This window comes from Trachemys scripta, chromosome 4, assembly GCF_013100865.1.
Source record: "Trachemys scripta elegans isolate TJP31775 chromosome 4, CAS_Tse_1.0, whole genome shotgun sequence".
Taxonomy (NCBI): domain Eukaryota; kingdom Metazoa; phylum Chordata; order Testudines; family Emydidae; genus Trachemys; species Trachemys scripta.
The window spans coordinates 33,232,200-33,247,676 of NC_048301.1; the positions used below are offsets into that span (position 1 = coordinate 33,232,200).

Genomic DNA, 15,477 nt, shown 5'->3' on the forward strand with positions numbered 1-15,477 from the left:
CAAGGAGAGTCTACTGAACATGAGGATCATTGACAGTTGCCTTATATGGCAGGGTTATTAGGGAAGGTGGGGTAACAAAAACTGGAAGGCTGGCACAGAATAATTTATATGGTTTCTGTAACAACAATACAGAGGACGTTTTAAAAGTTAGCTAATATGTACTAAAGCTCCACACTGGAGCCAAGTTTTGTATGCAGGAAAATGCTAGGACTTCTTTTCTGTTGAATTTGATCTGGTAAAATATGGGTGTAATGTATATACTTCTGAAATTAAACTCTCACATCTTTAAAAATTTAATGTTTTAGGTCTCCTCTTAGAAGACAACCCTTCTATACGTGCCATATCGTTAGGACATGGTCATATTTTAGTGGGCACAAAGAATGGGGAAATACTGGAGGTGGATAAGAGTGGACCAATAACTCTGCTGGTTCAGGTACATTTAAAATATTACTGTCAGGGTGTTCAATATCTGAGCCTGTGGCGAGAGTCTGTACCTATGTCACCCAGCAGCGAGACTCTGCAGCCAGTGATAATAGAGCAGGGAGGGTTCAGGTTCCTCTAGGTTCCACCCAGAGCCTGTGACAGGTTGGTTAGATATGCAGCCTAGGGGGCAGATACCACCAAGCCTGTTCACTTCGTTACTTCCTACTGCATTCTCAGCCCCCTCCAAAGTCACAAAAGGTGTCATCTTATGAACTCACAGGTTGGGGGGTTCTCATCAGAGTCTTTGTCGTTCGGTTCCGGCCCTCTGTTCCTGATCTCCACAGGGGCCTTCAGTGGCTCTGCTGCTGGATATGGTCCAGGCAGTGCGGAGCTCCTGCGGCCTCTCTCCAGGAGTTACCAGCATAAGACTGCTCCTTTGCTCAGTCCGCACTGACTGAGCTGAGTTGCTTCCTTTGGAGCTCTGCCTCCGCTGTGAGCAAGCCCAGCAGCTGCGGCTGAGTTGGGCCTTCAGGACCCAGAGCTGCTAGATAACCCTTGGTTCCCTGGTGTGGGGTCAAGATACCCCATCATAATTACCCATATATTCTCCCCCCCCACACACTTCCTTCCTAGAATCCAGTGGGCTTTGCAAGTTTCTATCATAAGTATATTATTATACTTCAAACAGAAGTAACATAAAATAATAAACATTCTATTAATGAAGTCTGAAAACGATTTTAAATTCAGAGATTTTAAGGCCGGAAGAGACCATTATGATAATCTAGTTTGACCTTTTGCAAAACACAGGCCCTAGAATTTCACCCAGTAATCCTGCATCATGTCCATAATTTCTGGTTGAACTAGAGCAGTGGTTTTCAACCTGTGGTCTGTGGACCCTTGGGGGTCTGCATACTATGTCTAAGATTTCCAAAGGGGTCCGCACCTCCATTTGAAATTTTTTAGAGGTCCGCAAATGAAAAAAGGTTGAAAACCACTGAACTAGAACATATATTTTAGAAAGACATCTACTGTTGATTTAAAGACTTCAAATGATGGCAAATCCACTACATCCCTTTGGTAAGTTGTTCCAATGGTTAATTACCTCACTGTTTAAAACATAGTGCCTTATTTCCAGTTTGAATGGGTGTAGCTTCAGCTCCCAGCCATTGGATCTTGTTATGGCTTTGCTAGATTGAAGAGCCCAGTACAATCAGATATCTTCTCCCTATGTAGGTACCTGTAAACCATGATAAGTCATTTGTTAGCCTTCTCTTTCATATCCTAAACAGGCTGAGCTTCCTAAGTCTCTGATTGTAACATGAGTTTTCCAGATCTTGAATCATTCTTGTGGCTTTGTTCTTTTCTGTTCATATATACGTAAGATGCATATTTAATCCATGTGTATGAAGAGCTATTACAGCCAACAATGCATGAACAACAGATTTTTAACCACACACACACACACACACACACACACACGATCCTGAATCAAAAGCGATATCTGTCTATATATCTCTTTTGAGTCAGGCTCGGCTATGCTAATATTTTGTTTATTGTATATTTTTATCTTAAGCACAAACTTAAAATAATGCATGTTTATTTTGAAGGATTATACTTTTTACAAATTGGGCTTTTTCTTAGTAATAGAATGCACATTTATGGCCAGACTGAATTCCTAACTCAAATTGGGTCATAATTATTCACATGAATAGTCCAGTGACAATTTGGCCCTTCATTGTTAGGTTAACAAAAAGATTCTAAAATTAGATACTTTAGTGAATCAGATCATTAGGTCAGTTTTATCAAATATCATTTACTTTAATTTTATATTAAAATTAAAAGGCTTCTAAGTAAAATGTATGATATTCTGTGCTGATTACTGAACCAAGTGTGTTTTCATTAGGAAGTTTTCTTTATCATCCAACAAAGATTTCCACATTCTCAGTATAGCTTTGTAGCTTCCTTGTATATTTTTTCAGTTTTGGAAATAAAATTAGCTGATTTTTTTTTTTTTTTTTTTTACAGGGTCACATGGAAGGGGAAGTTTGGGGTCTAGCCACCCATCCTCATTTACCTATTTGTGCCACTGTAAGTGATGACAAAACCTTAAGAATATGGGATCTATCTCCTAGCCATTGTATGTTAGCTGTTCGCAAATTGAAAAAGGGTAAGATGCTAGTATGAAAAGAGATTGTAATTGAACTAAGTTAACACAAATTAGCATACTAAATCTTGCAAAGACAAAATGTGAAAATATAAAGTTTTCTCTAGTTCAAACAATTTCTGTTTGAAGACATTACTGACTCAACAGATAAAAGCTGCAAGAAATATTTAAATGTCATAGTGTTTCATAAGACTTAATTAAAAGCCAGAAAATTTAAAATAAAGGATGAAGCCCCAGCATTAAACCCACTACCTTTTATCTACTATTGGAGGCATTTTTAAACAATGGTTGATTTTATGTATCGTATATATACTATGAAATTTTAGCTCATGGGTATTTTCAGATGAAATCACAGCATTGATGCTGAAGGTCCTTTTTTGTTGTTATTTAACATGATGTTATATAATTTTGTGAGGATTTTTTGTTTTGGGATTAAACATGGGGAGATGATCTGCCAGGAAGTATATGAAAGCTGACAGAAAATATCATGATAGCTCTCTGAAAGATGGTTATTACTATCATCAATTATTATTATTATTAAGAAGAAGAACATTCCTAATTAATTATATTGTAGAAGTACCCAAACACCCTATCTGGAGAGGGGCTCCAATGTCCTAGACACTGTGGAAGACATAATATTTGCCCAGAAGAGTTTATAATCTAATTTAACACAAGATGCAATAAGTGAGGGTAATAAACAATAGGAGGGAAGTACAGGGAGAATATGGTTAACAACATAAAGGAGGATCGGTATAGTAGTATTACAGACTAGTTCAGGGAGGTTGTTGCATATGTAAGGGATGTTGTGGCAGAAGGAATGAAAACTTGTGGCAAAACCAGACAAGCAGCTAGAGCAAGGAAGGGGAGGATGATACAATAACAGACAAGTAGGGACAGGCAGAGCTGTAGGATTTTAAAGGTGGGAGCAAGAAGTTTGAATTTGATACAGCAGAAGAGGGGAGTGATGTGGGAAGAATAGGCAAGACTGATAGTCTTAGCAACTATTTATTGAATAGATGGTGTGTGGGTTTCAACAAGGCCAGTGAGGAAGAAGTTGTCATAGTCAAAACCCATAGGGATGAGAGCCCAGTTGAGTTTTGTGTGTGTGAACAGAGAAAAAAGTCTTGATTATAGGTGGAGATGGTAGTGAATTCTATAGTTAAGGTTGCCATTATAAGACTGTTTTCAATTGCGTATAACTTTCTCAAAGTTTAACTGTTAGGCTGACATTTTCCCTGCCAGGTGTATGCCTCAGGCTGGATTTGTTTTGTAAAGATTCATCAAAAATGATTCTTGTGTTTCCTAGAACATGGTAGAAAAATACATTGTTTTACTCGTGTTGAAAAACTTAGTGTTTCCTTGAGAAGCTGCAGCACCTCTGTGCTTTAAAATAGGCACATGAAATTTAGCAGGAGTGTTGCCTTTGTGTCAGGATGTCTCCTTCCTGTAAAAATCCATCGACACTTGGCAGAGTAACAAACTTCTGAAAATTACAGTTTGCACATGCTGAGTAGATATTGGTTAATGTTTAGCAACTAAATTCCCTGAAGATTATGCCTGTACTGGGTGCGCTCCACTTCAGGGCTGCAGGAGCTGAGTAGATGTGCCCTTGCAAGTACTCCTCCCAGCCAGTAGGGACACTGTAGTGCCAGGCATCAGAAGTGAGATCATGCCCCTAGTATGACAAATGAGAAGGAATCAGCTGGGAATGCAAAGGGGTGAGGGATGGAGTGGGAGAGGCAGGCTGTGGCCTGTGGAAATGGGAAGAGGGGCAGAGATAGGCTGCGAGAGTGAGAAGTAGGGAGGGAAGGCAGAGTCAGGCTGCAGAGGAGAGGAGGAGGGTCTGTGGGGACAGAGACTGGATGTAGGAGGGAGGAATAGGAACTAGTTAGAGAGATATGCTGCTGGTGGCGGAATAGGTACAGAGTGGGGACAAGAAACAGGCTACTGGAAGTTAATACTATAGAATTATAGTATAGTTAATACTATAGGACCGTTGGCCTCAGGGACATGCTGGCTTAGGGTGACCAGATCACACAGGTGAAATATTGGGATGCGGGGGGGGAGGGGGCAGAGCTCGAAGGTAGGTCGGGACACGGGACAAATAAGCAAATATCGGGACAGTCCCATTAAAATCAGGACATCTGGTCACCCTATGCTGGCCGCCGCTTCCCGCAGCTTCCATTGGCTGGGAACAGTGAACTGTGGTCACTGGGAGCTGCGGGGGGCCGTGCCTGCGGATGGTGAACAAACAAAATGTCTCATGGCCTGCCTGTGGATTACCCTGATGGGCCCCATGCTGAAGGTTGCAGACCCCTGGTTTAGTGTATATGGTCTTTTGCAAGTTGTGGCACTGTATATAGCTAGTATATATAGTTCTTATAATCAAAGGACTTTTCACCCCAGAGTCCGGGCATGCTCTGGTCCCCAGGCTTCATGCCTTGTGCCAAATCTGTGCCAGTGAGTGACCCGCATTCGAGTTGTTTAAAGAGTTTTGGGGAAACTAACTTTAAGGACAAATGCAAAATCTGTCAAGACTTCAGACCCTGCACCAAGAAGGACTGGGACATCAGACAGAAGGCTATCCTAATGAAAGCCACCCTCAAACCTGTCTCCTGGCACTAAGCTCTTCCCAGCACCATTCTCCAGATTCTGAAGAGGAGCCCTATGTACTGAGAAAAGCCCACCATCGGTTCCCAGCCTACAACCCCACCAAGCTTTACTGCCGGTCCTCAGGTGGGTGCCTGGCTAGTGGGTCACTGGCCGATGTAGTGGACCTACTGGAACCCCTGGGAGTTTCCCCTGGTACCAGGGCCTGACTCCCACTTCTCCTACTTGGTGGCCTCTTGGAGGCAGGCTACTGCTCCTTCCTGCTCAGCATCAGATCCAGACTCCAGCACTGACCCAGGTACCAAAGCCCAGTGGGTATAGTCGAGGCAGAAGGAGAGTAAGGAGTCCCTCCTCCGATGAAAGCCTCCCCCTCAAACTCCCCAGATGAAGCTGTTGCAGGTGCCAGCAGACTACTTCCCCAGGATGAAGTCAGGATCTTCTGAAGTGGGTCACTTCAAACCTGGTCTTGGAGATCAAGGAGCTCAGAGACATCACACAGCCTTACTGGATGCAGTTGCTGCAGCCAGGATATCAAGGTAGCCCTGCCCATCAATAAGGCAATGATGGGATCAGACAAAGCCCTATGGCAGATTCCTTCTTCTCTGGCCCCCACTTCAAAAAGGGCAGAGAAGCATCTATTATGTGCCAGCAAGCAGCTTCTCAACTATTTGTACTCACACCCTCCCCCAGGGTCCCTGGTGGTGTCGGAAGTGAACAAAAGGGACAGGCAGGGCCAGTCAAATGTTACTCCAAAATAAAAGGATGCTAAGAAACTGGACCTTTTTGGAAGAAAAGTTTATTCCACATGTAGCCTCCAGCTGTGTATTGCCAATCAGCAGGCTCTCTTGGGGAAGATACAATTTTAATCTATGGGACTGCCTGACTAAGTTCAAAGACTCCCTGCCTCAAGAGGCAAGGCAGGAGTTTGCAGTCCTTCTAGAGGAGGGTAAGAATATGGCTAAGACCTCTCTCCAGGCGGCTTTGGATGCTGCCGACTCAGCAGTCCAGACAGCTTCTGTGGTCACCATGAGGTGCTGTTCCTGGCTCCAGATCTCTGTCCTTCTCCAGGAAGTCCAATAGTCTATCCAGGACCTCCCATTTGAAGGCTCCCCTTTTCTCGGGACAGATGGACATGAGACTTCATGGACTGAAAGACTCAAAGGCCACACTATGATCCTTAGGCCTGTATGCTCTATCTGCCTCTAGAAAACACATCAGGCCCCAGCAGCCTCCTTAGTTCTCAGGACCTCCAAGACAGGAGCCCTACAAGAGAAGAGCAGAGGTTTTAAGCGGCGCCAACCACCCCGTCTACCTTAGCTTCTCAGTTAGGGCCCCAGAGATACTCCAGCGAGCCCAAGCAGGCCTTTTGAAGGTGCGCCAGAGGGCGCTGAACCAGTTGCCATTTCAGATCTGTCCCTCTTTCATTTTTCGACCATCTGTCGCTCTTCAGCCCAGTTTGGGCATCCATAACAGACTGATGGGTCCTGAGCACAGTGACAGTCCAATATACCCTTCAGTTTTTATACAACTCTCCCTCCTGCTGCCCATCCCTGTCCCTCTTCAGGAACCCTTCTCATGAGCAGCTGCTTGTCCAAGAGGTGCAATCCCTCCTACATATGGGGGCTGTGGAGGAAGTTTCTCAGGATTTGAGAGAGAAGGGGTTTTATGCCCGATATTTTCTAATCCCAAAGGCAAAAGGGGGGCTCTGGCCCATCCTGGACCTGCATCACCTCAAGAGATCAAGGAAACTGAGGTTTTGCATGGTCTTCCTGGGTTCCATCATTCCCTCCCTGGATGCAGGAGATTGATACGCCACCTTCAACTTAAAGGATGCATACTTTCACATTTCTATCTTCTGTGGCCATGGAAGATTTCAGGTTTGTAGTGGGTTATTGCCATTACCAATTCACTACCCTTTCCTTTGGCCTATCGGCAGCCCCAAGGGTTTTTACAAAGTGTATGGCAGTTGTAGCAACCTTCCTTAGGCAGCGAGGCATTCAGGTTTACCCATACCTCGACAACTGGCTGATCCAAGGTTGGTTGCAGACTCAAGTGTAAGACAGCATCAGCACAGTCTGAACCATGTTTAGGGCGCTGGACTTGCTGATAAACAAGCAAGTCAACAATTCTCCCATTTCAGAAATAGAATTTACTGGGGCTGTGCTCGACTTGACCCAGGCCAGTACCCTCTTGACAGAGGCTCGATTCCAGACAATGGCAAACCTGATATGAACAAAGGTCTTGGCCCACCCAATCATGACAGCTCAAGTGTGCCCCAAACTACTGGGCCACATGGTGGCTTGCACTTATGTGGTTCAAGATGCAAGACTGCACCCCAGACCCCTACAGATGTGGCTAGTGTCAGTATACTCCCCAAGTATCACAAACTCAGTCTTAGGATTCTTCCCCCAGTCCTTGCCTCCCTGAGCTAGTGGAAGAAGCTAAAGTCAATAATGATGGGAGTGCCGTTTGTGGCCCCGCAGCCATCAGTATCTTTAGTCTTGGATGTGTCAGACCTAGGGTGGGGAGTCCACCGCAACAACCTCAGGACTCAGGGCCTCTAGTCCCAAGAAGAACACTCCCTGCACGTAAATGTCAGGGAGCTCAGAGCGGTGTGCCTGGCTTGCTAAGTGTTTCTTCTCTGGGTCTCAGACAAGGTGGTTCAAGTTCTGACAGACAATACAGCAGCCATGTTCTATATCAAGAAGCAAGGAGGGGTCCAATCCTCCACCCTTTTGTCAGGAAGCTCTTGCTGTGTGGGGACTTTTGTGCAAGACACTCCATTCATCTTACCTCCTGGGAGCCTGGAACATGTTGGCAGATCACCTCAGCAAGTCCTCTTCCTCCTCTCACCACAAGTGGTCTCTTCACCCAGAGGTGGTCAGTGTCATCTTCTCCCCAGGTGGACCACCAGGCAGAACAGGAAATGCCATCAGTCCTATTCACTGCATGGGCAGAGCCTGGGCTCCCTCTCTGATGCCTTCCTGCTCTCATGGGCAGACCACCTATTGCATGCCTTCCACTGATCCCCGTGGTTCATAAGGTTCTCCTAAAAATCAAACAGGACAAGGCAAGGGCTATCCTGATAGAACTGGCATGGCCATGCCAGCATTGGTTCGGGACACTTCGGGACCTCAGTGGCAACTCCACTTGTGCTCCCACTCCGCCCGGACTTGATTTCACAAGACCATGGCCGGTTGCTTCACCCAAACCTCACCTCCCTGCACCTAACTACATGGATGCTGCATGGCTGAACCCTGAAGAAAAGGCGTGCTCGGAAGAGGTTTGACAGCTCTTGTGAGGTAGAAAGCCTTCCACTAGGGGTGCATACTTGGCCAAGTGGAAATGTTTCACTTGTTGGGCCTTTGAACAGGATCTTTCTCCATCTGGATCCTCTTTTCACTCTATCCTTGATTATTTGCTCAACCTAAAGCAGCAAGGTCTGGCACTCATCTATTATGGTTCATCTTGCAGCCATCTGAGCCTTCCACTTCCTCCCCCCAGTGAATGGCAGATTGGTGTTCAAGCCATTAGCATCATGCTCCCTACTACTTCTCTCCTGGAAGGTAGCCTTCCCAATGGCAATTACTTTGGCCAGAAGGGTCTCTGAGATCAGGGCCCTTATGTCAGAGCCACCTGTTCTTCCAGGACAACTTTGCCCCCATCTCGTCTTTCTGTCAAAGGTGGTGCCTTTGGTCATTTTTCTACCTGTCTTCTTCCCAAAAACCTCACAAAAGCTCTGAGGAACAATAGCTTTATACATTGGACATTAGGCAAGCCCTCATCTTTTATATTGAGAGAACTAAGCCCTTCTGCAAATCTATGCAACTCTTTGTAGCAATAGCGAAAAAGTTGAAAGGGCTACCTGTGTCAACCCAAAGACTTCATCCTGAATAACTGCCTGTATTAGGGCTTGCTATGAACAGGCGAACGTCCAGCCTCCAGCCATCGTGACTGCTCATTGCACAAGAGCCTGGGCTTCATCAGCAGCCTTCCTTGCCCAGGTATCAATCCAGGACATCTGCAGAGCTGCAACCTGGTCATTGTTTCATACCTACGCATCCCAATGTACCATCACCCAATAGGCCTGTGATGGGTGGGGAGACCTTGTCCAGTGCCGGGTGAGTTCATCCCATCCTTTGAGCTGGCCTCTGTCTCTAGGCCGTGAGATCTAAGGGCTGAAGTCCATAGAGTTGCCCTGACCTGCAGGGCTCTATGGCCCAATGGCCAGAGTCTATGTAATCGCCCTGATCCCTAGCAGCCAGAGTCCATAGAGATAGTCCAGGTTCGCAGGGCAGTAATGCCTAATGGCCAGAATCCATAGATACACCCTGGGTTTGCCGGGCAGCATGGCCTAACAGTCAGAGTCAATAGAGATACCCAAGGTTCGCAGGGCAATAAGGCCTGGTGGCCAGAGTTAATAGAGTTGTCCTCTGGGTGGGGGATGTATGGCCTAGCGACAGGAGTCAATAGAGTTACCCTCCAGGCAGTAAGGCCTGGTTGCCAAAGTCAATAGAGATACCCCAGGTTCGTGTCACAGGTCAGTCAGAGTCAGTAGAGTTGCACTCTGGGCAGGGCTGTATGGCCTAGTGGCTGGAGTCAATAGAGTTGTCCTCTAGGTAGGGCTGTATGGTCTAACAGCCAGTTGGGGTCTGTGGGCCGTCACCCTGGGAGAGTGGGTGGTGGTCAGGTAGGGAGACCCAGACCCTCCCTGTTCCACTGGATCCCAGCCCAGGGCCCTGTCAGTGTCAATTGTGTCCGCCACTGGGTCAGCAGGGATCTGTTCACAATACACTGACCATCATTGGGGGAATGGCTAGTCCCCGCCCAGTGTTCCTACCGTGTTACTCCTGGTAGCGGTCTGCATGTCTTCGGGGTCTCTGGGTTCCTCAGCCAGTGCAACTTCCTGTAGCTCAGACCTCCCTTGGGTGTCCACAGGTAGCTGGGCATCTGGTTGGGCCTCAGCATCTCTGACTTCCATGTTCTGGAGCTCCAGTGGTTCCTGGGCAGCAGCTGGCAAAGAGTGTCCTTCCTCTCTGGTGGAGAACCAGACTGAGCTGGGCTGCCCCTTCTTATAGTGGTGTTACACCTGGAGCATGCCCAGTAGGGATGCGGGGGGCGTGGCTTCCTCTGCCCAGAGTGGGGAGTTAACCCTTCCCAATCCAGTGCGGAATGAGTTCACCCCATCAAAAGGCCCAAGAAGATGCCAGTTTTGGGAAAGCAGTTTTGCAGTCAGCACATCCATGAACTCCAAGCCCACCTCCTGGGGTACTGCTTATGAATCATCTAGCATGGAATGGATGTGAGCAAGAACTTGAAGAAAAAATGGTTACTAACTTTTCAAAACTGTTCAAGAGGTGTTGCTCCTGTCCATTCCATGACCCACCTTCTTACTCCTCTGTTGGAGTTACCAGCATGGAGGAACTGAGAGGGTGCATGGCTGGTGGCGTTCCTTATACAAACACATCTCCAGAGGGCACTAGAGCCGACCCAACAGATACTAAGGGAAAAATCTCTGGCATCAGTGCACGTGGTGCACACACACTGGGCATGGAATGGACATGAGCGACAAAGCTAGAAGAACAGTTCAAAAGAAGCAAAAAGGAAGAATCCAGATTTGATGCAGAGGAAGTGATGGGAAAGGAAGAATATTTTAGCTGCTGAATTCTGTACAGGCAGAAGTGGTGGGGTCCAGAGAGGAAAAGATCAGGCCAGATCTTTGCAGTAGTCCAGGAAAGAGAACTCTGACATACACCAGGGTTTGAGCAGTGAAATTAGAGGAAGAGGAGCACATTTTAGAAATGTTAGAAGAAGATTCTGTGAAATCTGAAGAGAAGGAAAGAAAGGGCTAAGTATATAGTGTTCAGCATTATGCTGCATAGTCAAACTGCACATTGACAGATGAAAATATACTGTAACTGATGGCATATGAAGAACCTTGCTATACACTTGGTATGAGGAGAGCATATTGTAGCAAACAACTGGCACCAATTGCTATTGTGGTGAGCAACAGAAATATGTAAAACAATATTCATCTTTACCCTGATCACTAATGTAAAATAAATATTGATAATATCAGTAAAAAAAAATCAAATTATACAAATAAATATGAAGTTGTACCTCTGCTTATCCGTAACAGAATCTGTGTACTTTCATGGAAGTGGGTCTGTATTATCTCTTGGAATTCTTTCTGGGGGAAAAAAAAAAAGGTGTGGTTTACATAGACTGCAGGAGTAATCTTTCCTAACTTTTGGACAAATAGGTAAGCCAGAAATTGAGAATATTTCATGAAAGAATAAGTAAATAGCTCCTGTGTGTCTCTTCCAGGGGGCAGATGTTGCTGCTTTTCTCCTGATGGAAAGGCATTGGGTGTAGGTCTGAATGATGGAAGTTTCTTGATGGTGAATGCAGACACTCTGGAGGATCTAGTCTCCTTCCACCACAGGAAGGATGTTATTTCAGAGATTAGATTTTCTCCTGGTGAGTGATCCATTAAAGTGATAATTATCAAAGCCAACTTGATTGAACTTCATATCTGTGGTAAATTATAAGCATGCATACTGGGATTTTTGGTTTCTTCACTGAACACACTTGTGTTTCTCCATAATTGTATCAAATCAATTGTAAGAATGTTTTAAAGGAAGCTCACTTTTCAGATATAAAACCTTGATAATGTTCCTGTCTTTATGCACTCTATGGAAATTTGAAAGAAACAAATGGACATAAATCTTATTCTTCATCTCTTGTGGACCTTCTGGATCGCCTTCAAAAGAACGGGAAAATGAAAATTTGTTCTCCTGTTTTATATCTATCATTGTTTAGTAAATGGAATTAATATTATCATTTGAGGTTGCTTGGATACATTATCACACTTTGGAGGCTAAGGGCAGGATTATCAGAAGAGCTCAGCTCATATTTAGATACATAAATGTAATGACTAGATTTTCAAGTGATTAGCTCCCATTGCAAATAAAGAGAACTGCTAAGTGTTGTGAGCTCTGGAAAATCTGGCAACTTGTATTAGTTAGAGGTCACTACAGGACAGTCTCTGTGTGACATTTTACACTATGTATCTTCATGAAACTTTACTCATAGCTAAAGAGCAATTAATGCTTTAGGGTCAGATTTTTGAAAGTGCTCAGCACCCCTAATTGGGGTCAGCTTTTTGGAAGAGCTCAGCTCCCATTTAGGAACCCAAATGTATAGCCCCAGGCATTAACACCTCAGTGGAAGCAGTCTTGTTACCTATAGACAAAGTTTGATGCAGATACATGGTGCAAAATATCACACAAATTCTTCCCTGCTGTTACCTCAACCTTAATATTACACATGCCTTCCTCTGTGAAGGAAAGAATGGTTGGATTTTCAAGTTTTCACTTCTGATTGTTCCTTAAAGATACAGGGGTTGTCTGTGTCAGACTATGGGAATGTTTAGTCTTACAACCAGGTGTAGAGTGCAAACACTGCACACCCAGCTGGGAGGGGTATAACTAGCGGTGTATACCAGTGGCTCTCAACCTTTCCAGACTACTGTACCTCTTTCAGGAGTCTGATTTGTCTTGCATACCTCAAGTTTCACCTCACTTAAACTACTTGCAAAATCAGACATAAAAATACAAGTGTCACAGCACAGTGTTAGTATATAGGCCTGTTTCTTAGCCTGGGATAGAATTTTGAGTTTGATTTTTGATACTAATGTGTGAACAAAGAACAAAGACACTTTGTTTACTTCTGCCTAAAGAGATGGCGTTTATAGCACAATGAGGTGAGATAAGGAAGAGAGTTAAAGTGTTGCTGGGTATGGTGGGAGTTTAATATACGAGCATACACTTGAAGACTGCCTCGACTCCTATATCAAGGCAAGGCCAAGCAACCAGTCAGGAGGGGCAAGATGGGATGAGGGGGAAAAGCATTAAAAAAAATACTAAAAAACCAGAGAAAAGGTGACACTGGCTGAAACATAACCTCACTGCTTACCCCCTCCCATGGGGTATAAAAGAGGTGGTACCAAAGCCCTCAGACTCAAGACCCTCCAAAATGGAACGCGACCATAAATTGTAAGGGGTGGGACCAAGGGCGTGCACTACAGGTATAATTATGCCTGCTAAGAAAGGGGAGGGGAAGAAGGAAAGTTCTACGGTATACAGAGCTATGGATATGCTTGTTAGATTAACCCCAATAAACATCACTTTGCCTGCACTTTGGACTATGGTCTTCTGCTTTCTGTCTGCTTGAAAAGAACCAAGCAAGGGGGAGGAAAGCCCTAATGCACTATTACTGAAAAATTGCTTATGTTCTCATTTTTATAATAAAATTATAAAATAAATCAATTGTAATATAAATATTGCACATCTATGTACTATTCTCTGAAATGTAACAGTATAAACAAGCCATTGTCTGTATGAAATTTTAATTTGTAGTGACATTGCTAGTGCTTTTTATATAGCCTGTTGTAAAACTAGGCAAATATCTAAATGAGTTGATGTAACCACTGGGAGACTTCTGCATATCCCATGGGGTACGCAAACACCTGGTTGAGAACCACTGGTGTAGACAGTGAGGCACTGATTGGGTGAGTAAAGTAGAGTGCATGCCTGAACCCCAAGATATATATACCCTACACATGTGCTCTACGTGCCCAAGCAGTGCCTCTCTGGGGCCCTGTCTACACTGCTCTTTTTAGCAGTGTAGTGTCTTATTGCCTCCTCCTTGCCAGAACCTTTCTTCACATCGAAAGGCTCCAGCAGTGGGGAGCATCTGGAGCCTTTCACTGCCACATATAGTTATGCACTGCAGTGAGTGTAGATGCAGCCTGCCTTTTCCTGCCACATGTAGCTACACATACCCTACATGCCACCACAAGTGTAGACAAGGTCTATGACATTTTTGGTTATTTTGTGATATAGATGCTAATCTGTCGGGTTGGTTGTGGATCACCACATCTATTTCAGAAAGAGCTGGAAATTGAATTTAACTGAGATCCAAAAAGTCAAAGGGTAATAGCTTATCCACTAAGGTTTAAAACACTGAAGTGATTGAAAAATGTCTTATGTTCCAATTTATTTTAGGTGCTGGAAAATACTTAGCAGTGGCATCATGTGACAGCTTTGTAGACATCTACAATGTAATGAGCAGTAAGCGAGTAGGAATCTGCAAGGGCGCCTCCAGTTACATAACACACATGGACTGGGACATCAGAGGCAAGTAATAATTTGTGGATATAAATGACAACTGCAAAATTAGATTATAGGTAAAGTTTTCAAGAGAGCCTAAATCCTATTTTCAAAAGTGATTTAAGCATGTAGGAGCCTAAATTTCATTGGAAGTCAAAGGGTAATATTCTCTGTTAACCTAAACATGCAGATTATGCTTTATTTTATCTGGTACACCCAGAATGTGAATTTATGATGCCAATGGCAGATTCATTCCCTCAGTTAAGGATGCTGATGTTATGTGGGTAAAAATACCTAATTTAGACACCTATAAAGAAGGCAATTTAATGAAGTAAGATAAAAGTTCTATCTAGATTCTTATATGTCTTACATGTAATGTATTGTTTGATTTCTACTTTCTGAGCAATGTACTGTTGCATATCTTTTCCAAGAAAAGAAATCCTTGCTTTGTCTCACACATGGAAGAATAACTTTTTTCCTCAAGTAGTACTGAATACTAAATGCATGATTAATTTAAAAAATGAATTAAGTGGAAACAAATAATTTGTGGGAAATTAACAGAAAATTTCCAAATTCACATTTGTTCAGTGAAGTTGAATTTCCAAATTGGTGTTAATATACAGGTATGTAATTTATATATTTTACAGGGAAGCTTTTACAAGTCAACACTGGTGCTAAAGAGCAGCTGTTCTTTGAAGCTCCTCGTGGGAAAAGACAGACAATTCCCAGTTTGGAGGTAGGGAAGTAACTCAGTTGAAAACCTGAAGAACTACAGTATAAACTACATCTAGGAGAAAACATCTGTTAGTTATTTGCTGTTCTTTGTTGTCCTTTAATTGTACAGAATATTTTTGTGAACTTTTCATCTAAATAATATCATCCCAGAATGCACACTTACACAAGGGATGTCTTATCCTCCTCCTCATATAAATTAGACATGTATCTAACTATTTGGAAAACAGTATGTATTGTGACAAAGTTCCAAGCCTGTATTGATGAATCCCACACTTCTGGGCAGATTCAGTGGCCTCAAACTCAATAAGGCCCCAATGTGATCTCTCTTTCTCAGTGTAGTGGCAAGAGTCACAGCCTATTCAATTACTTTCA

The 15,477-nt window shown here is 44.0% G+C and overlaps 1 protein-coding gene across 6 annotated transcripts in view; it reads left to right on the plus strand.

Annotated features, from left to right (window-relative positions):
- The window catches only part of EML5 (EMAP like 5), a 290,414-nt gene that overhangs the window by 180,825 nt on the left and 94,112 nt on the right, over positions 1 to 15,477 (plus strand). For all 6 annotated transcript variants that reach the window (XM_034768124.1, XM_034768125.1, XM_034768126.1 and 3 more), the window contains 5 exons: positions 306 to 433; positions 2,449 to 2,590; positions 11,525 to 11,677; positions 14,266 to 14,397; positions 15,018 to 15,106. In XM_034768124.1, the coding sequence (XP_034624015.1) occupies positions 306 to 433; positions 2,449 to 2,590; positions 11,525 to 11,677; positions 14,266 to 14,397; positions 15,018 to 15,106 (644 nt within the window). The remainder of the gene's footprint in view (positions 1 to 305; positions 434 to 2,448; positions 2,591 to 11,524; positions 11,678 to 14,265; positions 14,398 to 15,017; positions 15,107 to 15,477) is intronic.